The sequence below is a fragment of the Micrasema longulum genome, unplaced genomic scaffold (genome assembly GCF_059751315.1).
Source record: "Micrasema longulum isolate JH-2025_06_02 unplaced genomic scaffold, ASM5975131v1 h1tg000251l, whole genome shotgun sequence".
In the NCBI taxonomy this organism is placed as follows: domain Eukaryota; kingdom Metazoa; phylum Arthropoda; class Insecta; order Trichoptera; family Brachycentridae; genus Micrasema; species Micrasema longulum.
Genome location: NW_028277456.1, coordinates 378,858 through 405,513, shown reverse-complemented (window position 1 = coordinate 405,513; position 26,656 = coordinate 378,858). Strand labels below are relative to the sequence as shown.

At 30.8% G+C, this 26,656-nt stretch overlaps 4 protein-coding genes across 10 annotated transcripts; 2 read left to right on the top strand and 2 right to left on the bottom strand.

Moving 5' to 3' along the window:
- Positions 1-1,011: 1,011 nt before the first annotated feature.
- On the top strand, positions 1,012-10,895 carry CYLD (ubiquitin carboxyl-terminal hydrolase CYLD). 6 transcript variants are annotated; one of them, XM_088223786.1, is made up of 11 exons: positions 2,629-3,069; positions 3,246-3,368; positions 3,462-3,699; positions 4,383-4,520; positions 5,027-5,232; positions 6,197-6,385; positions 6,527-6,682; positions 6,765-7,062; positions 7,485-7,639; positions 8,516-8,699; positions 10,427-10,895. In XM_088223786.1, exons 2-11 carry the CDS (start codon positions 3,318-3,320, stop codon positions 10,618-10,620), a joined length of 1,809 nt encoding a protein of 602 aa, XP_088079912.1. In that variant the 5' UTR covers positions 2,629-3,069; positions 3,246-3,317; the 3' UTR covers positions 10,621-10,895. The 6 variants fall into 6 exon arrangements, with proteins under 6 accessions (XP_088079911.1, XP_088079916.1, XP_088079912.1 ...); XM_088223784.1 differs by having other exon boundaries at positions 4,326-4,520; XM_088223785.1 differs by lacking the exons at positions 2,629-3,069; positions 3,246-3,368 and adding an exon at positions 1,012-1,071 and having other exon boundaries at positions 3,525-3,699; positions 4,326-4,520.
- Positions 10,896-11,091: 196 nt separating this feature from the next.
- LOC148283258 (protein O-glucosyltransferase 2-like) lies at positions 11,092-20,032 on the bottom strand (the record flags this gene model as incomplete). The annotated part of the gene is made up of 7 exons (XM_088223749.1): positions 11,092-12,058; positions 12,283-12,582; positions 13,490-13,727; positions 14,782-15,238; positions 17,967-18,163; positions 19,121-19,223; positions 19,996-20,032. Coding segments are annotated over 7 exons (1,455 nt in total), but the record flags the coding sequence as incomplete, so codon positions are not given.
- A 122-nt stretch (positions 20,033-20,154) lies between these two features.
- JMJD4 (jumonji domain containing 4) lies at positions 20,155-21,830 on the top strand. The gene is made up of 2 exons (XM_088223792.1): positions 20,155-20,911; positions 21,148-21,830. Exons 1-2 carry the CDS (start codon positions 20,400-20,402, stop codon positions 21,794-21,796), a joined length of 1,161 nt encoding a protein of 386 aa, XP_088079918.1. The 5' UTR covers positions 20,155-20,399; the 3' UTR covers positions 21,797-21,830.
- Positions 21,831-22,192: 362 nt separating this feature from the next.
- On the bottom strand, positions 22,193-25,310 carry Amacr (Alpha-methylacyl-CoA racemase). 2 transcript variants are annotated; one of them, XM_088223794.1, is made up of 3 exons: positions 25,173-25,310; positions 24,105-24,220; positions 22,193-23,421 (listed from the first exon to the last, which is right to left on the bottom strand). In XM_088223794.1, the coding sequence occupies exons 2-3, from the start codon at positions 24,210-24,212 to the stop codon at positions 22,396-22,398; spliced, it is 1,134 nt and encodes a 377-aa protein (XP_088079920.1). In that variant the 5' UTR covers positions 24,213-24,220; positions 25,173-25,310; the 3' UTR covers positions 22,193-22,395. The 2 variants fall into 2 exon arrangements, with proteins under 2 accessions (XP_088079920.1, XP_088079919.1); XM_088223793.1 differs by lacking the exon at positions 25,173-25,310 and having other exon boundaries at positions 24,105-24,239.
- Between the last annotated feature and the right edge of the window lie 1,346 nt (positions 25,311-26,656).

Below are 26,656 nucleotides of genomic sequence, written 5' to 3'. Positions count from 1 at the left end.
CATCAATTGAATAGGAAAAAGTCACACAAAGCCAAATCAGATGAATTTGGAGGATGTTAGATGGTGCTTTGCAGTGCAAGATCCACGAGTTGGCTAACCACGAATCTGGTCGAAGTTTAGCTAAAGTTGATGCACTCACAACTGCATGACTTTTACATATCAAAAGATGACAGTAAAATTTGGTGAGTGTCGATGAGTCATATTTATCAACATAACTAAATAAAACAATTCAAATCGGTCAAACGAGAGTGCTATAGGGTGACGATTCCTGAAACATTTTTATTGTATTTTGTCAATTGTTTTGACCGGAATCCTGTCTCCTCGTTCATACCCTAGATCAGAGGTAGTCTACTCGATAAGACCCGAGATATACTTTCTGAAGACTATGCGATCTATCAATCATAGAACCCAAGTGCAGCATTTCTCGATCGCGTGTTACTTGAAGATTAGGGGATCAGTCTTACGCCGATGCCAGGGAATATTGCAATGTAAAATCACATTTAAAACAAATATTTCATATTGACCATGCCAGGAATCGAAACTCGGATCTCAAGAATGGAAGACGAATGTGACATCCTCTACACAATGAAGTGTACTCTTAATTATTTTTTCAGTAATATTTTTAAGAAGCTTCGTGTTTTTTGTTTTTTTTTTGGTTTGTGTTTTTTGTTTCGTTTTTTTGTTTTTTTCCTTTTTTTTGTATGTTTTGTTTTTGTTTTTTGTTTTTTTTTTGCTAAATAAATCCAAACATCATGCAAGTTTGTTGGATGGTAACTAGGAAGTTTGCTTTAAACTTGCCTCAAGTTTACAGAGTTGCAATCTCAAACTTGGGTAAAGCTTGAACTCTTGATACTTCAAACTTGATACAAGCTTGATGCAAGTTTAAATTGCTATCTGGGTTGCTACGTACGACAGAGATGCATGAACTTCGCGCACAATAGTCAGTTCACTGCGCTGCGCTATATGAAACGGTTGCTGTCAGTGTCAGAGTGCGCTTAGTTTGAAATTCATCGAATGTTGGAAAAAATGCTCGAAAGTTCTAATATTTGCTATATTACACCAAGATACAAGGTCTATACACCATTGTTTATTAAAAAAATTACATAACATGTTAATTTAAACCTACCTTTGACTGACTAAAAGTCTAGTGATAACTCAAGGCCAGCACTTATATCGGCCATAACTCTCGTGTTTTATAGAACGCTACTGTCTGGGCACGATGGGGTGGTACCCCGTTCCGCCTCTGAGAATATTTGAAAGGTACTCTTTTTCTAACTAATATTATAAATGCGAAAGTGAGTTTTTTTTCTTTGTTGGTTACGCTTTTATACCTCTTACGCCACTTTTTCAACAGCAAATGGTGCAAACATGTATATGAAAAACCAGCTGGCACTCCTTGTCTACGGTTGCTATGTATCAAGCTGTTGATGCAGTCATAAGTTGAGAAATAGGATACCTGCAGCGTCTAATCGGTACAAAGTGCCATCATCAATACTTGAGAGATATGTTCGGAAAAGACGGGAAAATCCAGAAGCTCTTGTTGATAAAAGTCAAGAAAGTTCCGCCACCGTTTTTACAGCTAGAGCTTGTAAACTACTACTAAAGTTGGAACTTGTAAAGATATGCAAAAACAAATCTTCGGAATGACTATATTGCAGAAAATAATAATTACAGCCATAATTTCAACAGAACTTTGGAAATGGTGGGAGAAGACTGGATTAAAGACTTTTTGTAGCGTCATCCCGATTTAAATCTGACAAAACCAGAAGCAACATCTGGGAGCACGCGCTATAGGTTTAAACAAAGTAGCAGTATTGAATTTTTAAATCTGTTTAGTGAGATTATGGAAAAACACAAAATTAATGCTACTTAGCATTCCTTACCGCTTTAACTTATAAGAATAATTAAGAAGAGTGTATTTAAAAGGTAAAAAATATCAAGAATGCAAAAGAAGGAAGAATGAGACAAAAACTAATATTAAAACGGAAAAAACCGAAGGAATAAAAACTAAGTAAAAAAAAAAACAAAAATAATCGTAACCGGATCTGATGAAAGTTCAGTTAATGAAGGCCGGTATTTTTGAAGCGTTTGCAAAAATTGGGCGGACATGTCATGTGCGGATTTATTCTCCAATGTGCAAATAATTACAAAAATATTAGCACAGATCACAGATGAGAAATGCACAATGTCATTATTTGGTTTAATTTTTCATGTAACTACAATAAAACATGCAAAAAATATAATTACATCGTGTTGTATAATAGGAACAAGTACCCTTTTGTGTCCTGGGTTCATTTCTCACTGTGCCCCGGGGGTGGGGCAGAATGGGAAATTTCCACTTTTTTTAGACGCTACTTTTTAAAAAGTAATTATGTATTAAGGTAAGTTAAACACTTGTATTTTCGTAGATAAATAAGTAAATAAACGTAAAAATTGACAAATAATGATATTATTCATTTCAAGCTCTCACAAATTGCTATCAAAGCTTAGCTGCCCTGTTCTGCCCCGGGTTCTCCCTAAATATCTAAATTAACGAAAATTCGGCCCTGGCCAGAACACCCGAGTTAGGAAGTGAAAAGGCCATAAAAAATGAAGAAGAAGAAGAAAACATATCAAGAATTAGAAATTAGATATAAAAAATTGACACTAGGGATGTGGTATAATACAATAATATTTGTAGTTGTAGGCGTTGTAGGATGGATGTAGTGTAGTGTGGAGATGTGTATGTGTGGAGTGTGGATGTAGTGTATAATCTCTGTGTCTGTAATCTGTAATCTGTGATTGTAGTATAATCTGTGAACTGGAGATTGAGGTATTGCTCAGAAATCAAAAACTCAATTTGAAAAATCAGACTCTACACTTGACGTCGACAAGATAAAATATAAATAAATATATATCATCATTCATTATATTATATTTGACGTGCATATCGTGTGCATATCAGTGCATATTATGTACAAAAGTCATTTACCATGGTTTTCTTTTAGCATTTTGTGCTTTAAATGAAAAAACTAACCGTCACTCAAAGGTTACTCAACAAATCGGCCTTAGTTCAGATGATACAAACAGGTAGCCCTATTTTATTTTTAAAAAATATTTATGCATGTAACGTCTTGTCATTTGAGTTTGAATGAAATACTGGTAACTAAAAACAATAGATAAGGATTTCATAATTCAGATTACTGTATTTAGTTTTATAGATAAGCAATGAAATGATAAAAATGTAATTGTGTTATTTTGTTCAGTCACTTTTTACTTTCCCAAATATGTTCTGCTGAGCTACTGATTCAGAACTATATAAGCATTTTTAAAGTAAAATGGAAAACACAAGTAATGTTAACTATGATTCTTTGAGGAAATCAAAACAGGTTTGTTTGGTATTAAAAAAGGCCACTATATGAGGTAATCATCGTCTGTAGTTTTTTTCTGTAAGGTAAATAATGCATTTTTCTATTTTTAAGCAATCAAATGATATATTCAGTTATCAGACATTATTAAACTCCACGAGGAAAACAAACTTGCAGGAAGAGAAAAGCATTAATGGATCTGAAAGAATAAAGTCTCTAAATTTGTTTTCTCACATTGACAAGAAGAAGGTGTTAGGAAAAAAAACAAATAATGATTTTGTCATGGTAAACAGAAACAATTATTTTGATTCTGACTACGAGCAAATCCTTTCAGATATCAACACTCAAATGGGTAAGTTTTTAGATTTTATTTATCTACTTAGATTAAACTGTTGAGTGTGGTGCCAATAGTCTACATAGAATACAAGACTTAATGAATCTCTCTTATTTAAAAAAATAATAATAAAGTCATATTTTGCCAAAATAGGCCTAAATTGTATTATTATTATTATAAAATTTGGAGAATAGATTATAAGATAGTATATGTTTTTGAATTCATGTATTTCCAAATATCCCCTCTTTTACTTAATGTAACACAATGTTTCTAATGGGATTTTTTAGCACAGTCTTTCAATAGTTAAATAAAGAATACTTAAAATCTTTTCACCCTGGCAAACTTCAAGACTAAAAGGGATCTATTTATAGAAAAACATATGAAGTTTACTGAATTTATAAATAGACAGTTTAAAGGTTTGACATGGAGCAATGCATAGGAAACAAGTTATCAAAAAATATAATTATGGATTATTACTCCAACTGCGAGGAAAATATATCCGTAGATAACATACCCGTCTTTGTTTTAGAGTTTGGACATAGAGAGGACGCTAATAAACCTAGTAAATACCTCTCATTCAGTGTTAAAAAATAAAATAAGCGCCTAACGTGTCGTTATTTACTTGTATATTTTTAATATTTTAGTTATACCAAGTACCAGCCACGGTGAACACAAGAATATATCGCATTATGATATTCCAGAATCTCCATCTATTTCACTTCCTGGAACTGAGCCATATACTTCAGATATTAGTTTGGGTACACTTGTAGAGGTTATATCAGAATCCAACCACTTTTATTATGGTGTTGTCCGCTGGATTGGATTTGCAGATTCCGATGGTAATTTGTTTAGAATTCTTTTGTTCAAAACATGGAATTTATAAATTTGTAAAATATCACAATATTTACCAATTCCTTCATAATGTTGAACTCAATTGATTTTCGTCACCAACCTTTAACAATGTAGCTGACCACAACTTTTGAAAATTGAACAGAAAAAAATGAATATTTTTATCCATGTATAATTAATGATTCAACTATGTACGTATTTACTTTAGGTGAAATAATATTTATATATTGAATACATTTTGAACAGTATTTATTGTCTAATCAACAAACGGCTATTTCCGACTGTTATTTATATATCAATTATAAAACTTGTTTTTCGCTACAGTATTTAATAGTCCATGATTTTTTCTGGACTTGCACCCAGAGTAATCATCTTACCTCTTTGTGGTATATTTTTAGATAGATCGATAAATAAAATAATAAAGTATTTAGTGTAAAATAAAAGATTGGAACACTGTATTTAATTAATATTAAGCCACAAAAATGTATGATTTCAGAAACTACCGAAACTATGTTTGCCGGTGTGGAGTTAGAAGAAGAACGCCCTGGCCTTAGTGATGGATCATACAAAGACGAAAAATACTTTTCATGTCCTCCGGGGAGGGGACTTTTTGTGCCTATCTCTCTTTGTCGGAAGGATGGCAGGTTCCAGGATGTACCCACTACTCCTCAGCCTGACACTTCTCACACTGACTTTGGACAGGTTATTCGTACATTATCATTGTATATATCGTCGCTTCAGCCAAACGTCACTAATCCTTAAAATAACAATGTTTAGTTAAATATGCTATTCGAAGCGTAAAATTATGTTCTGTAAGAGGCAAACATCACCAAGGTAACTTAGTTATAAATTTGTTGCAACAGAAAGAGAAATCATTTTTGAGGAGGGAATATGGAAGTCTAGGCATTTATGGGGCTTATAACCTGTCATTGGCTAGTTTAAGTGGCCATTTTACACACTGTAACATTCACCATTTCGCCCATGTTTAAACATCCACATTTCCTCAACTCTTCTATCTGTTGACCTTTGTGAAGTAAAAGAGCTGAAACCTTTATCATGTGGATGAGATTCATGCGGCTGAACCAATTCACCTACTAGGCAATGCCTAAAAACAATTTTTAAATTTTAGATCTAAATTAGGGAGGAAATCCAGCATGTAAACAAACATTTGGACATACTCAAAAAATTGTTGGTAACTTATATGAAAATTTAAAAAACAAACCAAAAATTTGCTTGCAAAAACCGCTTTTGTTCTATGCAATAAGATCTAGAGGGCTTCTCTTGAGAATTATTTCTCCGATACTCTAATCCCACTCTACCACAAATTAGTTTTTGAAGTGATTGTAGTATAACTAACTCCAAAACAAAATATATTATGTGTTCAATATTTTTTTTATTCAATGTACCTATGATTAAAGATATTCTACTTAAAAAAAAACAATTTTCTAACTTTTTAATTTTTATATGCCTTTTAATGATTTATTTTTTGCACAATATGTTCATTGTTTGAAACCACTGTTATAATGTGCATATAAACTTTTTATGCTTTTTTTTTGTTTATCTACTGTTTATTATTTGAAGTGTTAATTTCTACACACTATGTATTTTTTGTATCGTAAAAGGCACTACGCGCCGTGTATGTTAATAAAAAAAATAATAATTCTAGATGGACTGTCCGATAGTTCCTGGATGCATTCCTCCACTAAACCATACCACGGGCTTGGAAAGATTGTGTGGGAAGTTTCGCGGTATCCAAGGGCATCACAATTCTTGTTATTTGGATGCTACTCTCTTTTCTATGTTCACATTCACTAGTGTTTTTGATTCTCTCCTCTTTAGGCCACCAGACTCCAAGGTATTCCATAATCTTTTAAAAGTTTTATTAAATGAAACATACTTTTTAATGTAGTAAAATAACAATTCTACTTTTTTCATTAAGTACGACTTTAATTAGGTTTATTTAGTATAAATAAATTAATGAATTGTTTATTTTTAGGACTGTGAACATTATGAAGAAGTACAAAAAGTCTTGAGAGAGGAAATTGTAAATCCTCTAAGACATAATCTTTATGTTCGTGCTGACAGGGTTATGAAATTAAGGAAACTTTTGGAAAAATTAAGTTCAATATCTGGTCTTACATCAGAAGAGAAAGTGTGCAATACTCAATTTTTAGTATCATCCTTTATACTTATATGTAATTCAACAATACATTAATGTTTTATATTTATTATAGGATCCCGAAGAATTCTTAAACAGTCTTGTAGCGCAAATTTTACGCGCTGAACCATTTTTAAAGTTGAACTCGGGTCAAGAGGCATACCATTATCAGTTATTTGTTGAGAAAGATGAAAAGCTTTCCCTACCTAGTGTTCAACAGCTATTTGAGCAGAGTTTTCTTACATCCAACATTAAACTAAAGGAAGTTCCATCATGTTTGATCATACAGATGCCAAGATTTGGAAAATCATACAAAATGTATCCAAGAATTTTACCCTCCCAATTGCTGGATGTTACGGATGTTATTGAAGATGGTATGTGTATTTATACATTTCTTTATTATACATAAACTTTATTAACATAACATTTCAGCAAAAATTGTGGATGTTATTTGTATTTTTAAATTTTATCTTCTTGTTAGCCCGTTTTCCTCCACTGCTGGATATAGGCATCTTCCAAATTTTTTCATATCTATTTTTTCCGAGCTCTCTATTTTCACCCATGTCCCACAAGTTCAACAATGTCATAAATCCCATCTCCTCTGTGGTCTCCCCGCCTTCTTTTTGTTTTCATAGGGTCTCCAACGCAGTACTCTGGGGGTCCACCTATCAACTTCTTGACTCAAAACATGATCCGCCCACTGCCATTTTTGTCTTCTCTCTTTCTGCGATATCGGTAACTTTTGTACGGTGTCTTATTTCTTTATATCTAATGAATATAAATATGATTACTTTAGCTCCAAGACAGTGCACAATATGTGGGAAACTCGCAGCTTTTGAGTGCAGGGAATGCTTTGGGCAATGTCCCGATGTCACTGGACTAGAAAGTACAGCATTTTGTCAACCTTGTCTAGACAAAGCGCACTCTCATGTCAAAAGAGCTAATCACAAGGTATGATCTTTTATGAAACAAAGTATATAATTAATTACTATTCCACTGTTAAAAATCACAACGTTCAAGAGAATTGAAGCTGTGGAATGTATTTTATTTTAATATATATAGTTTTTCCACTGACATTTCTTGGTGGAACTGCATTTTAATTATAATAATAAAAATATGTGTATAGTTTTTTTCCACTTTTATTTATAATTTTTAAGTTCAATATCTAAAAAAATATTAATTAAGATGAACATTCGCCATTTTAGAGTAGTGAATTAGGCAAACAAGTGAAAACGTATTCAGTCTCAAAAAAAAAATATTTGCAAATTTGGCATTCATAGATGGGTATTTAATCAGATTGGTGAAATGGTAGGTGGTTAGATCTCGGTCCTATTACAAAATTCACAATTTGCTGTTTTAGTAGTGAGTGCTCTGTTTAAAATTAACTTTCTTGGTATATTTAACTCAAAACTGGCAAAAATGCAGGTTTGCAACTTAGGCATTGGTATGACGATATCATTGGTGATACTGCAATACCGCGTAACCTGTTTATGTAAGCATTTTGCTGCAATAAAAATATTATGGGGACTAAGTGCCTTTAATTATAAGTTTTTGCTATATTTACTCTAAAAAATTAAAGTTTTTCTGATACTCCAGCAGTATTTTTGGTTGATTAAAATCATAAGTTATGTATTAACCTAACACTTTTTAGGTTCCCCTGCTTAAAAATTCCATTAATAGTTACCCGGTATTGCAGTATCACTGACGATATATCGTGTACATATTAATTACAGCCAAATATAATTCAAAATCACTAAGAAACTTGGTGCCTTACATCAGTTAATCTTTTTTTAGATGTATAAGTTCATTTTTTCCACATTCTTTCAGCCTACTGTACTTTCAGTCCCATCAGACTTTGCTATCATGGCAGAGCACTGTCCCGTTCCCAGATTATACATGGAGCTATTTGCTGTGGTTTGCATAGAAACATCTCATTATGTGGCTTTTGTAAAAGCTGGATCCGGACACGAAGCTCCATGGTGTTTTTTTGATTCAATGGCTGACAGAAAAGGTTTGTAAAAAGTTTATTTTGTTTACTTACTTCATCATTAACAAATACATTAAGTCATAGTTAAGCCGTTTGTTGTGAGTCCAGTGCTGGCGGTTTTCAAAGACTGTCACAGAAAATTAAAAATATGGGCGTTTTTAGCTTCTCAAGGTTGACAAGCTCCAAAAATATTTGAACACATTTTGGCGAGCTTGCTCAGTAACTAACCCGCATAGAAAAGATCTATTAGATATATTCAAACCATGATAAATGCACGATGTTTCTCTTATTTTTCTTTGCGCTCTTTTGAGGAAAATTGTATGCCCATTAACTGTTTTGATACCGCTTTATTTTTTCCCCAGGACTCATAATATTTTTTTCACTTTTCGCTTGTCCTCTATGTTTGGTTCATTAATCAACAAATCATCATCCGAGTTGCAGTTCGAATCAGCGCATTCAAACTGTCCCGTTTTGTGGTTCAATATAAACCTATAATTACATGTTCCCAGTTTATCTGCGCTACTTTTGTTGCTAATGCTGTTTGCTTGATTTTCTTGGAGTTCAGCATGATGATGATCGTTCAGAACCATGTTCACTAATCGCTAAGCTCTAAAGGATCTAATTTTAGGTGCAGACAGGTATGTTACCTGTTGTAACCAAAACAACGAACTAATTAGTTCATTTGTAAGCTTCAAACTAATGGATACATTATCTATAAATGCCTAAATACAAAATGTATTAAAATACTTATAAGTTTATGATCAGGCACATCATTTAAAACAAAATCAAGAAAAATGTAAAATAATTAAGTATATCATTAAAAATCATTCAAATCAAAAATGATTGGTATGTACATAATATTTCAGTTGATTGAAAAAATTTAAATTGAAAAAATTGTATTCGATAGCTTAACAAAATTTACAAACAAACAATAAACGAAACGTCCACAGTTTTTTTAAGGTAAGTATTGTACCTAACAGCCTATTATTATTTTCTAATTGTACGATAAAAAATAAAGTACACTATTTTATATGCACCGATCCACAGTTTAAGCCAAATATTAAAGTTATTATTACCACATAATATGTCTGCAAAAATTATTTATTCATGTATAAATGTACATCATACTATAACAACACAAGTATTCTTAGGTAAACTTTCTAAAGGATATTTTTAAAGTTCTAAAAGGTTATTGTAATGTCTTTAATATGAGATAGTTGAATGAAAAAAGAAACTGTTATATTACTTACCGAGCTTTTAAAATAAAAACTTCTTTGAGTAAACGTATACATCAAAAAAAAACTAATGTAATTAATTACAATATTCTTAATAGCTTAAATATGTTTTATTGTATGTGCTGCGAGTCACAACAAGACTGGCAAAAAAAACGTTCTGAGGGAAGAGTAGGTGCAAACTCCGTTGTGTCATTAACGGGCGCAATAGTAAGCTTTCACCTTTAGTTAAAAATGCGATATGTGAACGGAGTCTTCATAGCGTATTTTGAAAGCCACTTTTCAAGTGAAAATTCATAGCTTATTTTGCATTTTTCTAAACTAGCTTTAAAATAAAAAAAGGGTTTTATAGGCCAATCCGTCTCTTCTCATTACATGGCAGGGCGGAAAAAAACTAAATTTGCAAAAAAAATGTTTGGCTGATTTTGTAGGCGCGACGACATGCAGTGAAGGTTTGTAACTGTATATCTTCCACAAAGCTATTGAATCATACATATATTGATAAATGAAAAATTCTAGGTGAACAAAATGGATACAACATTCCGGAAATAGTTCTTGTTGATGACATTTCACTGTGGCTCAGTGAAGAAGGAGTTCGATCACTTCATGAAGCAGCTCCAAATGACAAGATGCTTCCGGAACATGCCAAGAGATTACTGTGTGACGCCTACATGTGCATGTATCAAAGTCCAGATGTGAGCATGTATAGATAAATCAACCATTCCTTGAGACAATGTTGTTTAGAAAATTTGGTTGGAAGAATTCAGGAGGTACCTGTAGTATATTTTGTATAAAAACATTTCATAATAGTTGCATAATATTATATTTGTGATTTGAAGTATTTTAGAAATCCACAAATTTACAGTTGATAGTGTGTATTTAATGTTAGTTTAACATAATAAAACATGAAATATAATGTAGTATGCATAAAAAGAGTGAAATGTAGAGAATGTATTGTTATTAAAACTAAAAATTTATATGTATTATATATATATTTTGTTATTATTTTCAAAATATTAAAGTTTCTTTAAATATTAAAAATAATAACTAAAATATTAAGAGCTTTAAATTTCAAGTATCTAATATGTATTTCCAAATTTAATAAGCTTGATGTTCCTTGTGATTTTCACAGTGTTAAGAGTGATAACATAAAAATCCATAATATTCATAATAAATATGTCTACATACATAGTATACCCAATCTGCGGTGTAACTCAACAATCCTTTTTTTATATCAAAATAGATCAAATATAATCGTCTTATGTAATTAAAATGTAAGAGTGAAAAAAAAAATTCAATAAAAATTTATAATTGAGGATAGTATTTTTTTTCAAATCTCGACAATCGCTTGAAATATAATTTACCAGGAGAGTTTTTTTATGATTCACATCAAATCGCGTGAACAATCTTTGTTTAAAAAAATTACACCTTACAACTAAGCCTGAAGGTAATCCAATTTATAAATAGTTTATAATTTTCTTTTATATTTCAGTAGGACCCGATATAAATTAGGGATCAATATATATAATAAAATATTTTGTTTTGAAAAAAACGATAAGACTTTAATATATTTTGAAGCTGTTTTGATGAGTTTTTTTCAGGTAATCGATGCATCCCGATACCGGCTTTAATGAATTTTTTTAAACCCATTTTGTGTAGAAGGGCAAATATCGTGTTTTGAAAAAACCATCCTCAATTCACCTACATAGTTTTGGTCAATTAATATTTTAGACAAAATTACTCTCGTGAATAAATTGCACAAATTCTGCAGTCTATCAATTCTTATTGTAAAATATTTATCAACAAAAAAGAAACTACTCACTTTGCACTAAAATACAAATTATACAAAGTACAAAAAAAATTGAATACAAAAATTTAAGTCTCCTGATTCTACATGTACATGTTTTTTCCTAAAAAAAATCTTTACATCTTATTCAAATTAAACATGAATTAAGAAATTATACAATATCACAGGTTGCTAAGGCGGTAGGAGTAATAGAGACTTTACTAATCTTGTAAAAGGAATGTCTATAGCTCATCCTTTGGAAAAATATTTGAACAGGTACATTTTTGAGTTGCTTCATCTTTCTGGGGAACCTTTTCCATTCCTTCATAAATTTCTCCTGGGTCTTTAAGCCTTTTAGACCATTCCTAAAAACAAAATTCAACACATTCTATATGAGACACCAGAACTGTGTGCTGCATGCTTTTAAAAAGATGTTAATCATTCAAAAAATGTATCTTTTTCAAATCAAATAAGAAATGTGACGACAATCCAATATAAATAAAGTATTTTCTGCTACTCCAAAATGAAGTAAATAATAAAGAAGTAGAAGTTAACAAATTACAGTATAAATAAAATAAAATTATCTTACCTTGAATGCAACAGCATAATAACATATTATATCTTTAGGCATTAGATTATTTTGGGCAAATTCTCTTCCATTTTTTGAAATAGTTCTTGCTTCTTCATCATTATCAATAGCCCAAAGTATTTTTTCTTTAAGGTCTGATAAATCTTTTTTAAAAGGAATGTAATGAGTCCCAGGTCGGAGTTGATGATAGAAATGTTCATAATAAGAAGACTCCTGCTTGAACACTAGTGAATCGCCGACTAATAGGTAAGGAAAGCGATAAGCAGCTACTGTTCCATCGATATTTATTTGGTATTTATACTGAAATTCAAAACAGTATAAAAAGTTTTCAATATATTTTATGATAAAATTTCAGAACATCTCGTTCTGATGTGTATTATAAAAAAATGTGAAACTACAGAAAACTAAAGTTATTAAGGGGTTACGGGTAGAGAGAGACATTTTCAAAAATACTATTATCACAAATAATAAAATCAACTAATGTCCTTTAAAAATGAGTTAACGCATTATTACAAGTAATAAGTGTAAAATTTACTAAAATGACTAAAAGGTTCGAAAAAGGTAAAAAACAAAACAAACTACGAGTGGCCCACCAATCTTTTTTTAAATTAGAAAATATTTACTATACTATAGACAGTCTAATATAATACGTTGGGTTTCTGGGACAAGTTGGAGACTGCAAATTTTTGAAAAATGAGATTTCTTCATACTGGCATCAAATAATCTTTGTTTATAAAGTAAATAAAAATATGACATATTTTATAAATACAAAAAAGAATATTTAATAATATTCAACTCGCGGTTTTATTTGAATAATTGTTGATTTGGGATGAGTTTTTAACTTTAAAGATGCAGTATCTCACAACTAATAAAATGTTAGTTACGAACTTGTTCCACTTGGTTTTTAATGATGCTCACACTTACTCTCTCACAAATAAACACACCCTCACCTATACACTTGCTCTTATACAAATACGCACGCACACATTTAAAAATGTACCATAATTTAATATGTATGATTTTTATTTACAAACTTCATTGGTCGGTCTTTAAACCTTATCTTTATTATATAATTTAATCATTGTTGACTGTATGTTTCTGTAAAATAAATAATAAATGTGGTAATTTTCCATTACTAATAAACCATTAAATGAGCTTAAAAACTCTTAATAAAATGTAATACTAGTATGTAGTAGCAAATACTAACATCAAAGAATTTGAAGAAAGAAGTGTGAGGAACTTTTGGACCATAAACATCTTCTTTATTTCTAAAGAAAAAGAAATTGGTCATAGAGACATTAAATAGTGATGGATTTTCTCTTGCAATATCCACTAACTTTAATCTTTCAATGCAAGAATCTCTTCCTCGCCAAAAAGCTTGGGGAGATTTGCTCTCCCAAGGTAGTCCAATATTTCCCTGCACCGACAGCATGTCCAACATTACTCTGAAAAAGTTAACGAGAAATATTCAGTCAACCATTGATAAGTTAATATTGCTTCATAAACTTTGATATTGAGAAATTAAATAAACCTCAGTGGAAGTCATACAATCGATAATTAAATTTCAAAAATGGTGGGAAACTTCATTTTAGAAAAAAAAAAAACAGGTTACAAAACATTTCTTCTAACCAAATATTTTATCTGCCATTTCTCAAATTTTTTGTAACTCATAAATTATTAGAAACAAAAAAGAGGATAAAAAATACCGAAACATGTAACTTGCTTCTAAATTATTATTCAGCCTCATTGTTTTATTTAGTACTATGTTATAAACATAATTTATGCCTATTTTAAGATTAATATTAATATTTACACACTTATTATTTATCATATTTTCTTCTATTTTTAATGTTAAATTTAAATAACGCCTACTTTATTCAAATTAAGCACTCCAATTGATGGCCAAAGGCTTCCATCGATAGAATATAGGTATTGCCAAGTATAGTGCGGGTGGTCAAAGCGTCGACTGCGTATCCATTCCTAGACACCCATCGCTTTTTTTAATCCACTTTCTTCTACAAATCTACACTTTTGACAATGAATGCAATCAAAACAAAACGTTACTCCCATTGACAGGTGACTATTTGGCAGTATGTTTACAAATATATAAGTTAGATATGATCCAAATTATGATAAGCGCGCCCTCTGATCTACATGAACAATTAATATTTAAGGATTGTAAAGGTAATGCAAAAGCTTCCATCGATAAGCATATTGCTTGTGTTAATAAAATAAAAGGATATCTTGTTTTATTTACACACTATTTTTATGTTTGTGTTTTTAAGTCATCATTAATGGCTTTTTATTAAAATAACTAGATCGAATTAGTATTTATTATCTATACTTATTTTTAATTACTACTTTCAGAGTACTAGTAGACCGCCGCCATTTTTTTAAAAGCAGTTCACCCGTAGTGGTTAAAACTTTGGCCACCCATGATGTATAGGATAATGCATATATTGGAACAAACCTTGATCAAATAATTTTTGTGCTAATTACCTTCCCATATTCTCCAAAGTTGACTCTGTCAGATCGTAAGTTGGTAAAACAATATCCATTGTGTCAGAACTTCCGCACCATGAGAAAAGCGGGATTAATTTAGAATGTTTTTTTACCAATGGCCAATCTCCCAAGTTAATAAAGAACGACTGGTTCGGAAGTACCACCTTTCTCATCACAGATAGTAATATGGCATCGGAGAATATATGAAATCCAATGTGTTGGCCGTAGCACTTCCTGTATAGCTCATTAGATTTCACAATATAATGACACACACTCATGCTACCGGGATGGTTGTAATTCTTCAATACATTTTTTAACACAGTAGTCATATTTACATCGTGGAATGGTTTTAAGTCTTTATTCAACTGCTCTATACTTTCAGGACATCCATATTGTTTAGACCAAGATTTAAAATCTTTTGCCGGACAATCACAATCTTCATTGTAAACAGTATCTGTAAAAAATATTTCACAGTACAAGCAATACAAACACTTATGTCGTATTCAAAGACAAAACTCACGGCGAGGAAAGTTCATTATATTGTCTCTGAATATGGGTTTTAAGGATCAGGGAGAAAAAAAAGTTATTAATTTCACTTCAAGGCTACATAAGGTCTCAAGTTCGATTTTTCAATTGGTCAGGATTAATATTTAACACAAAATAGGAAGCCTAGCCAATGAAAGTTCATAATTTACGTACATTTGACTTCAGTTGACTTTGTATTGGCATAGGCAATGCTTTTAAGATTATAAAATGAGCACAGTAATACTATCTTGCGAAATTGATTTTCATGTTCGATCATTGTGTTTATTTTGTGAAAAGGATATGGGAATAGAAAACTGTGTGGGTGTAGAAAATTTGTTATAAACTAATTTAAAAGATAAAGCATTTTAACTCTTATATTCTCGTGATATAGGCATACGTAAGCAAAGGATTGGCAGTTGACAGATACCTATAATATGTAGGTACATAGGATACATGTAATCAAAATACTGCTCAGACTCAATCATTTTTTGGCTATTGGACTGTGTTATGTATTAATTTAGCAAATTGCTGTTTACCAAATTATAAAAATTACTAAAGGTGTAAGCTGACTATTGACAACAAGCCAGTGGAACGGGTCGTGAGTTTCAGATACCCGGAAGTAGAAATCTCAAGTCAGCGATTTGTACACTGAAGTCCAAAAACGGGTCAACAAAGAAAACATCAACTGTGTCGGGGTGTCTGAGGAATGTAATATGGTAAAACTTCATCAGCTGAAGAAAATATTACCCTTTAAATTACTTAAGTTAGTTTACATAAGTCTTGCAGAATCAATTATATCATACAGAATTCTGTCGGAATTTACAATCTTCAGAAAAGACTTCTCCTATTTAAGCATTGTGGGGTACTTCCGGTGAAGCAACTTTACCACTTTAAGCTTATAATAAAGCATTTTGATGAGGAAAAAACTCTGCTCAGTCACCAACATGGAACCCGATCGATAACAGCCATGAAACTGGTAGAGTCTAGAGCACAAAACTTCTATGGAAGCAGGACGACAAAATATATTGTACCAAAGCTATTTAATAAGCTTCCTGCCCATGTAAAGAACTCTACCAGTTTGAAGCAAAGAAGCAAACGATTGAAGGATTTCATCAAGAATCAAAACTTCAAGGTGTGAAGTTGTGTTTATCCAGTCCAAATATATTTGTTTTGTTTAATTTTTACGGTGGTTTTTGTTTGTTGTGTTTATTTGATATTTTGTGATAATTTACTATTTAAAAAAAAAAAGTATTAGAAACGCACCAATAAACTTTTATTTGTTATTAGTTTAGCGCAATTTAGATTTTGTTTACTTTTGTAAATTAATTTGAATAAATAAAAAAATAAGGATATGCGTATCAGTAGCAAGGTCAGAACATACAAGACATGTGTGAGACCTATCATGACGTATGCTGTGGAAACGCAGGCTGACACTGTTCATACCAAAGGGCTACTAAAAACTACTGAAATGAAGGTCTTAAGGTCCATTACTGGAAAAAAGCTCTGAGACCGAACCCGTAAAACTATAATTAAAGGTACGCGTGAAATGCAGGATATCGTGCTATGGAGCAGATGCAGATGAAGATATTGGTGGGAACATGTGGGCGGGATGAGCAATGACAGACTTGAGTAAGCTGCAGCCAATTAAATCCCATCTAGACAACAACTACCTAGAAGACCACCCAAGAGATGGATAACAGTTGGACCTCAGGAGAACAACTAGTTTTCTGTAACACAGATCTTAGGATCTCTTAAAAGATAAAGAAGAAGACTATATTAAATTTACCTTTTTATCAATATTAAAACTGTTTGAAATGACAGTGGCTGCTTAAACGGCTAAAATCTGTGGCTACAATAGGGATATAAATTTACAAATGCCACTAAAAACATTACATTGAGAAAGTCTTTCAGAGTAGTCAAAGATATTAATATCAATATGTGGTAGGGTACACTTGACTTGTAAATTGGATAAATGGAAGCGATTACCTAATTATAATGACGCTTAAGTCCTCATTATGAAAAATATCCTCCATGAAGGATATGAAACAAACTATTGTTTTAGTTAAGTAACTGCCTACCTGGATAAAGAACCCTGTGCAAGCCACTGCCTAGACTTCATGATCCTGTCACCGAAATGTTATCTGTCTAGGTAAAATCCAGCTCTTGTCTACAAAGATTTAGACAAACTAAAATGATTTTTTTAATCTATTTTATTATTTCATACTTTCACTAGACTGTCATATAATCCAAGACTGACAGTCTAACCTTCATATTGCACCGTCAGTGTGAAGCTAAAGTAAGAGCAACTTAATAGTTTTTTAGGTTTAAATGCTAAACAATCCCATTTATCACAAGCTTGAAAATGTAAAAGGGAGGTAAGTTTGAATGAAAACATTAACGCATAAAATATATATAAAAACCCAGTTTTTCAAACAAAGTGAAATCTTTAAACCCCCGTACTCTAAACTACACTATTTGTACATACTACGGTTTTACACTCGAGGTGCGATATTATTGTGTCAATGTAGTGTCCTCATGCACCCGTCGTATGGTTATATTGGTAAAAAGAAGACAAAAAATCTTAGTAAACTTTGTAAAATTTGTTTAAATAATTAAACCTTATAAAAGAGTATTATATGAAACAAGCGACAGCTTACCTTGAATAAAATATGGAGAGCCACCTACATGAAAACCTTTATATTTAATTACAATTTTAAAATTTGTGCATGATTCATAAAGGCGGTATCGGACGATAAAAGAGTTATCTTTACGATTCAAAATATCAAGCCATAATCTGCAAGTTCCAGATGAAGAATCTCCAGTTATCTTAATATCCAAATTACTTTTTAATACACTAAAAAAAAAATACATGTTAATTCCAGAATACAATAATGATTAAACAGCAATCTTTAAGTAATAAGTGACGTCAAAAGAACCCAACAAAATATAAACACTCGTTCAGCAACACGAATTAACTGATTTGTCCCATTTGTATCGACCGCCTTTGGTAAAAAGCAATACAATGTAATTGCTCCAAAAATATTTAATGATTTATTGCCAAATATAAAAGACTCAAAATGTAAAACAAATTTTAAAATAAAAATAACTGCATATATAAATAGTGTAGCGAGAGATTTTTTTGAAAAATATATGTAAATCAATAAATTTAGTACTTTATATAATTGGTACACATATTATTTATATTTTTATGTATTTCATTGCTTTATTATATATTAAACAATATTATTTATGTTTAAGTAACATGTATTCTTGGCACATATATATACTTTATATTTGTATAATAATGATTTTTAATCTCCTACATTTGATTAGCTAGGCATTTATAATTAAGTAGTTTTAGTTTTTCTTTTTTATGTTATTGTTTTATTAGTATAGGACTACTTACTCTCTAAAGATAAAAAATCTCCATCTTAGAACAGGCTGTGCCATGTTAGATGGAGACCATCATAAACAGAGAACACTCCGTTTTCATTTTACATTAATTGGTTTTATATAGATTCCCTGTTATTAAGTATGTATATTATTTTTTTGCAATAAATTTATAAAAAAAAAATAATAATTGATTTAAAATTAAACACTTTGTAATTTTTACCACATAAGAGTTTAATATATTATAACACAACTAGTATAAAGTTTATATTTGCACCTGATGATGGGTAATTCAGAATACCTGAAACTAGTTGTGTTATTGTGGTAAAAATTACAATGTTTCATTTTAAATAAATTCAAAATGTTTTTCCACAAAGTAAATGCTGAAACAATAAATAATATAAGTAATAATAAAACTTACATATCATCGGGATTTATTACTTCTATAAAAAAGTATCTTGCCGGCAACGTTATTTTATCTGAAGATAAGCCAGGTCCCCACACATTTATATTTTCTGAATTGGCTACAATACAAGGTAAGGAAAAAATAAATATTATCGGAAAAAACATTTTAGCTTTTTAATATAAAAAATATTTTTCCAATACTAAATCTGATCCAAATAAAACATGTTTATGTTCCAAACGGTAATTAGTATTACAGTTCACGGCAGTACATCACCACAATTAGTTAATGACTAAGATATTATGTATTACAACTAAACTAATACGTCTAACCTTAAATTAACCTTATTTAACAATGATTAATTTTGACAGTTGGTTTTTGTGTGTTTCTGTCATTATTCCACAGATTGTCCTTATTCTACTCCAATTATCTAATCTTAGTTGAGGTACTTACCTAAAAAAAAAATAGAACCAATAATGTACAAGCAAAGTTAATGATTAGTTTACAAATTGATCAATCATTACTATACTTCTCTAAACTTTTTGAGATATTTTATTGGCTTGGATAAAATTTCCAGATTGTGAAATTATCAAAGTAGTACCGAGAGTATTTATATTATTTGATTTATTAAAAAAAAAGTTAAGTTAAGTATGGAAGCATAACTGAACCCTTTTTATTTCATTCTTTCTCGTACTGGAAATAATGTTAAAAAAATTTTTTCATTGACCTGAAATATTCTCAATTAACCGACAAAGTGAACTATACACTTATGTGTTTGAATAAGGACTCCCTTTAAACTGGAAATAGTTATTTACTTATTGCTTCTTCAAATTACCAAAATAGAGAAACTGAATTTTAACATTTATTGCATAGTTTCTTAAGATAAGACTTACCCCTCGGCTGCCTAGAAAAATTATGATTTTTATTATTTTAGTGTGCCAACATGCTAATCAATATACTACGCACGATACTAGACAATAGATAGGTACTAGATACTAATAAAATAATTCATACACCCGATAACGAGAATCTATGCTTTCTTATTTCTTATCTTACGTCAAATGCGTCAAATGTCAAATTGGTCAAATATGTATCACCCAACCACCAGTATTATATCCTTAGAGTACTGAATAAACACATAATAAATGTTTCAACATAAAATGTCTAAATATCGGTTTGCTGTTAACAAAATCGGATAATATTATTGAAATGTCCTTAAACATTTTTTATATAATTTTATCAGTTTGATTGAAGGTGATGAATTTAACATTTGTAACATAATATTATTGGAAGCGAAATGCCCGATTTAAAAATGTTAAATATCGATATGGGTTATTGTAATAAAGAACAGCAATCTATCCCAGAATTCATATCTGAGATACCAGACGGAGGATCATATGCAGAATTTTTCAAAAAGTACCTCTTTAAAAATATTCCATGCATTATAAAAAATGTTGCTATTGACTGGGAGAGTTCTACTCAATGGGTGTCAAATGGGATACCTGACTTCCGACTACTTCTCTCTAAATATGGATCGGTATCAGTTCCAGTTACAGACTGCAAAAATACAGATCAATGTAAAAAATATATATTATTCAAGGAATATGTAGAATACTTGAAAGATTTCTCACCCGAAAACTCAATTAATAGTATTTTATATTTGAAAGATTGGCACCTTAAAAGGGAGAATCCAGAAGACAATTTTTACGAGGTTCCCATATATTTTGGATCCGACTGGTTAAACGAATATTCTGTCGATAATAAAATGGATGACTATATGTTTGTTTACTTTGGACCAAAGGGATCATGGTATGTACTATTTACCATACTTTTAATTTGTGTAAAGGTTCAGTGCATTCGCAACCAATCAGACTTTTTTTACAATATCAGAATTTTATGATATATTCATATAATAGACTTTTATAAATATTTTTTTTATAAAAATATACTTATTTGAACTTTATTTGTTAAATTGGTCAATTAACCTAAAAATTATTATTGTGTAATGTGTGATTTTTTTTGTTTACAATTCTGTTGCATTTTAGGACTCCATTTCATGCAGATGTTTATACATCATTTAGCTGGTCGGCTAATGTAATCGGACAGAAAAAATGGGTGCTATTACCTCCCGGTGAAGAGCTTAAATTTATAGATGCAATGGGTAACTTACCTACCGACATCGAAGGCATGCTAAATGATAGCCACACGTATTTCCAAGTAATTCAGGAAACGGGAGATGCAATATTTATACCCTCCGGTTGGCATCATCAAGTTTATAATGTTGAAGATACTATCTCCATAAATCACAACTGGATCAATGGTTGCAATATAGATCACATGTGGAACTCGTTAAAAAAGAATGTTGAATTGGTTGAAAGAGAAATAATAGAATATAAAGACACCGAAGGCTGGATGGAACATTGCCAAGTTATGCTTAAAACATTATTTGGAATGAACTTTAACGGTTTTTATAAATTTGTAAAATATATTACTGAAAAAAGATTAAATTGTCTAAAAAATAAAAGCAGTATTGGATTTGCGAACTGGAAATTAAATAAAAACCATGTTTATTTTGACTTAGAATCATTAAAATCTATATTACAGAATTTACTCGCCGAACCTTATTTAGACCAAAGTAGAAAAAACATATTACAAAAACTTATATCAGACATCTTGGAAGTAACATCAAACTAATCATTGTTGATCCTTTAAAGAAATGTGTACAAAATTGATTCCAATATAATAATTTACTTATATTAAATAAAAGAAAATAAGTCATTTTAAGAAATTGTATTTATAAATTATTATAAATATATTTTTTAAAAATGCACCATAGAAACCTCTAAAAATACACAATAATAACCATGTTAAATAGTATGTATAATATTTGAATTATACATTTAAAAATAAATCAATTATCTTTTGATCTGGTGTACTTCTTTAAATTGTGATAAATATTTTTCTATTTAAATATTACTATTGTTATATATCGAGGCTTTACTGACAGAATGCATTAAGTCGTTAAAACAATTTCTGAGATAATCGCATTTAAAGCTTTTTTATTCTTTCAATGCATTATTTCTCCCACAATTTTTTTTTTTTAAGCTTTGAAAGAGCAATTATTATTCTAGGCATAGCATAAAATTTACAATCTGAATCTTGCACGTAGGTGCAAGATTTATAAATATTTGAAATATATAAAGACTGTTGACTTAATGCATTCTGTCAGTATAGCCTCGATATTATAATATTTTCTTTACACACATAGATGGTATGCAAAATATATTTTTCTATCATAAATTTGATTTAATGTGAGCATAAACTATTTCTTCTTCTTTGTAATGTTTGATTTCATCGAGAGAAAAATTAAGTGACAGTAATATTTCTTCTGTATGTTCACCATGATGAGGAGGACGATGCGCTGCAAGAGATGACCCTGGAGTTCTACTTAGTCGAGGAGATGGAACTGGAACCATGTCCCCATCGTAACTTTTTATAAAACTGTTTCTTGAGGCGTTATGCGGATGGGTATAAGCTTCTTTCAAGGCTACGACAGGAGTAACACATGCATCGTATTTATCAAATATTTCACACCATTCTTTTTGAGTATATTTTATAAAAATATCTTTTAGCGAAGTTTTTTGCTTTTCGAAATCCGCAAACTGATCTTCGTCTTCATTTATATTTAATGCCTTCAAAAGTTGTTTGTAAAATTGCGGTTCAATGGCACCTACTGCCATGTATTTTCCATCTTTAGTTTTGTATGTATCGTAAAAGTGAGCTCCACCATCTAGAATATTCTCTCCTCGAGACTTACCCCATATGGGCAAGTTTTGAGATCTAAAGATCCAACTAGAAACATATGCGGCTCCCTCTACCATACTAGAGTCCAACACCTGACCTTTATTGGAGTTTTTTCTTTCATAAAGAGCCATTACTATTCCCAGAGCACACATCACACCACCGCCAGCAAAGTCTGCAGCAATATTAATAGGCGGCTGTGGATTCTCACCTTTTCTCCCTAGTGCTGATAAAATACCAGATACCGCCGCATAATTAATATCGTGGCCAGCTTTACAACTTAACGTTCCAGATTGCCCATAGCCAGTCAATCTGGCATAAATTAATCTCGGATTATCCTTTAATAGTACATCCGGTCCCAGTCCCATTTTCTCCATAACTCCTGGACGAAATGGTTCTATCAGCACATCGGAAGCTTTACAAAGTTGCCTGAATATTTTTTTACCGGATTCATTTTTGAGATTCAAGGCCATGTTACGTTTTCCATTTCCCAGAACGTTGAACATAGTAGGAGTAATCTGAAACATATAACATTGGATACATCATTTCCCCATCCACACCCAGTGGTGCAAAGGGCACTGCATTGGTGCTCCAATTGCAGCATATCTTGATATTTTTGGTAAACTATAGGTATGACCAGTCTCATACTTAAGATAGAACATTAAAAATAAATATAGAACTTAAAAATTAATCGGGTCGTGGTCCCGTGGCTAGTGTTGCAGACTCACGGATCAGAGGTCCGACGTTCGAACCCCACTCTACCCCAACCCCCAACTTAATTTCCATTTTCTAATAATAAGTTATTTACAACCGTTGAAAATGGCCCTAAAAATCGAAATATTTGGGTAAATAATAAGAACGCAAATATTTCATTTTATTTAAAAAAGTAAAAAAAACCACTATTAAAAGCAATATTTTACATCCACTCTGCCAGGAATCGAACCCAGGACCTCTACTAGCATGGAAGTCCAATGCCAGTTATTACACTATGAGGCGGACTTATCTCCATTTGATTTCCATTTTCAGGATTTTTACTTGAGAGCAGCCATCTACGAAAAACCACTCGTCCAGAGTTCTGGTTCTATTTCAAACTCAGAACTGTATTCTTTATCTGCCTGGACTCATAATTCTACTAAATCGTAATTAAAAATACTATAGTTAGGTACTGGGGAAGTGTAAGGCAAAAATTATTTAAACTTACTTTATCAACAATGGTAACAGTAGCTCCAAAATCAGCTAACAACATACCACAAAACGGCCCAGGAGCTAATCCCAACATTTCCACAATTTTTATTCCCTTTAAAGCCATTTTTATTTCTGAAAAAGTCAATTTCATATTTAATAGAAAGTGAGAAGGTTTAAGTATGAAATATTTTAACAGAGGTTAACAAAGGTGAAAAAAAATTAATGGGATTACTTGGTGCACTAAACATTTTTTTAGCTAAAAAGCAGGAAAAAATATCACTAGGATTAGGATTCACGTTTGAGAGGGATGGTAATAGATTTGATGAGGTGTTTTGTGGGTATTTATTATTATAATGTGAAATTTCCCTTCCAAAATTAGAATATTTGTATTACGTTTTGTTGGTATGTAACTGATAAAAGCAACTAATAATAATAACATTCCAAATTTGAAGTAGGAAATTTGAGTTAAATATATTGAGGTACAATTATATTTGTTGGACTTGAAGAAAATTGCTTAAAATTATATTATGTTAAGCAAGTTCAGTTTACACAAGAAAGCTGTTGTAACATTTTTTCTTAATTAGTTTTGATATCAATATATTCAAACAAATTAAGAGTAACCATAATTAATTTGATATAAAATATTTCTTAAGAATCATAGAGGTAATATCACTGTTAGGAACATGTTTTTTCAGTACCTTTACATAGACATCGTGCCACTTAACCTTGCCTACGGCTAAAACATAAACGATATGAGTTTACCTAATGGACGTAGGCAAGCTTAGATGCCGAGATGTTTAAGAAATGATTGATCCTATGCACATTACACCACTGTGTACAGATAAGGAAACTATGATTGTTATCATAGTTATATAGTAAAATCCAATTCTACCTATGCTACGCTATATACCAAGTTAATAAATGGCAAATTAAAGAGTATGATACATTATTTATTCTAAAAAGAAATATTGATGGTGCTAGGTATTACTACTTATCAGTTATATATATATATATATATAAAACTTTTTTATTCTTGACATTTTAAACATTATTTATATGTAAATTTTAGGAGATTTATATTTACCTGTGGCGATTGTAATAGCAACAAATGTTAACAGCGAATTAAGTTAACTTTAGTGCAAAACTTTTTTTATAAAAGATTTTTCTGAAGATAAATAACAATACTTTTTCTCATTGACATGCCTCCGACATCAGAAAATTGACGTTTGGACCGGTCACCCCGCTGTTCGCTTGTTATCTGCATATATATTATTTATTTTTTTAATCGTGGTACATGCGTAGTATGTATAATATATTGTTGTAAGTTAGTCTTATGACAATTAATTAAGTTTTACGAACTATTTTGACCACATTTCTGACGTTTTGTTTTGATTATTTTTATCAATTATTTTTGTTAGTGATGCGAAATTGAACGACTAAACTATTTAAATAACCGAATAAATAGATAAAAAGTCTATTATAATGAATCGTATTCTGTATTTTCCAGTTGATTTACGAAAAATCAGTTTGTATTATACAATGTGCAATTTTTAATACAAATGATTTAAAAAAATTGTAGCGCCTTTTTCAGATAATTTATATTACTATTATTTTCGGGTATTCATAATAATAATAATAATAATAATGTTTGAATAATTTATATAGCGCCATTTTTGTGAAAATCACCTCAAGGGCGCTGTATATAATAGACAAACCTAAATTTAAGTGTAGTAACTTATAGAATGCAAGATTACATTCAAAAACACAAAAATAAGTAGGATTAATGGTAATGGTGGGAACAATCGAATTAAAATAATAGAAATATTCGATTATTAAAAAGAGTGAGACATTTCGAAATGCTTACAATTAATCGAGTTCACTCGTACTAATCGGAAAAATAATCGAGATATCTCGAGTGAATTCATTCGAAATGGTTTTCCGAGCCAATCGAAATATGAATTTGGACTTGACATTTTGAGACAATCGAAACATTAATTCAGAATGAATTTCGAGAAAATCGAGATATGAATTCGGACTTTACATTTCGAGATATGATCTTGGTGTAAAATATCATTCGCGTTCAATAAAATTCAAGTATGAAATGTTAAATAAATTGTTGCTATGGGTTCATATTTATAATATAAAGGGACTAACCTGAGCTGATTAAGATATGTGGGTAAAGATTCACAACTTTTAACATTTTCGTGTGTATCAGCGCTATGATATTAATTTAAATTTTGTTTTGAAATTACTCTACGTGTTACGTATTAAGTTCACGTCTGTTAGTTTGTTTCCCGGAAATAGGATAACTATCACAACGTTATATTATTGGTTGATTTTGGTGAACAAGCGACGTAATTCAAATTAAAATATTTTTATTTTATTTATATTAAAATATTTTTTTCATGCATTTTCAAGAAATTTATAATTTATTGCTCGAATTTTTTACTGTGCGTAATAAAACATGTTTTATACCCAATTTCCCGTAGGGCTGAACTTCCTCATTATTATTTTGAAGTACTTCGATATTACGCATGTATATGGTATATGTTTACCCCCCCCCGAAAC

Excerpts from the sequence above, each read along its gene's own strand:
- Amacr (XM_088223793.1), bottom strand. The coding sequence starts at position 24,239 with ATGAAATTGACTTTTTCAGAAATAAAAATGGCTTTAAAGGGAATAAAA. Across the intron at positions 23,422-24,104 it reads CTGTTACCATTGTTGATAAA|ATTACTCCTACTATGTTCAA; the intron begins GTAAGTTTAAAT and ends TATATGTTTCAG.
- JMJD4 (XM_088223792.1), top strand. The coding sequence starts at position 20,400 with ATGCCCGATTTAAAAATGTTAAATATCGATATGGGTTATTGTAATAAA. Across the intron at positions 20,912-21,147 it reads TTTGGACCAAAGGGATCATG|GACTCCATTTCATGCAGATG; the intron begins GTATGTACTATT and ends GTTGCATTTTAG.
- CYLD (XM_088223784.1), top strand. The coding sequence starts at position 3,318 with ATGGAAAACACAAGTAATGTTAACTATGATTCTTTGAGGAAATCAAAA. Across the intron at positions 4,521-5,026 it reads TGGATTTGCAGATTCCGATG|AAACTACCGAAACTATGTTT; the intron begins GTAATTTGTTTA and ends GTATGATTTCAG. Across the intron at positions 7,640-8,515 it reads TCAAAAGAGCTAATCACAAG|CCTACTGTACTTTCAGTCCC; the intron begins GTATGATCTTTT and ends ACATTCTTTCAG.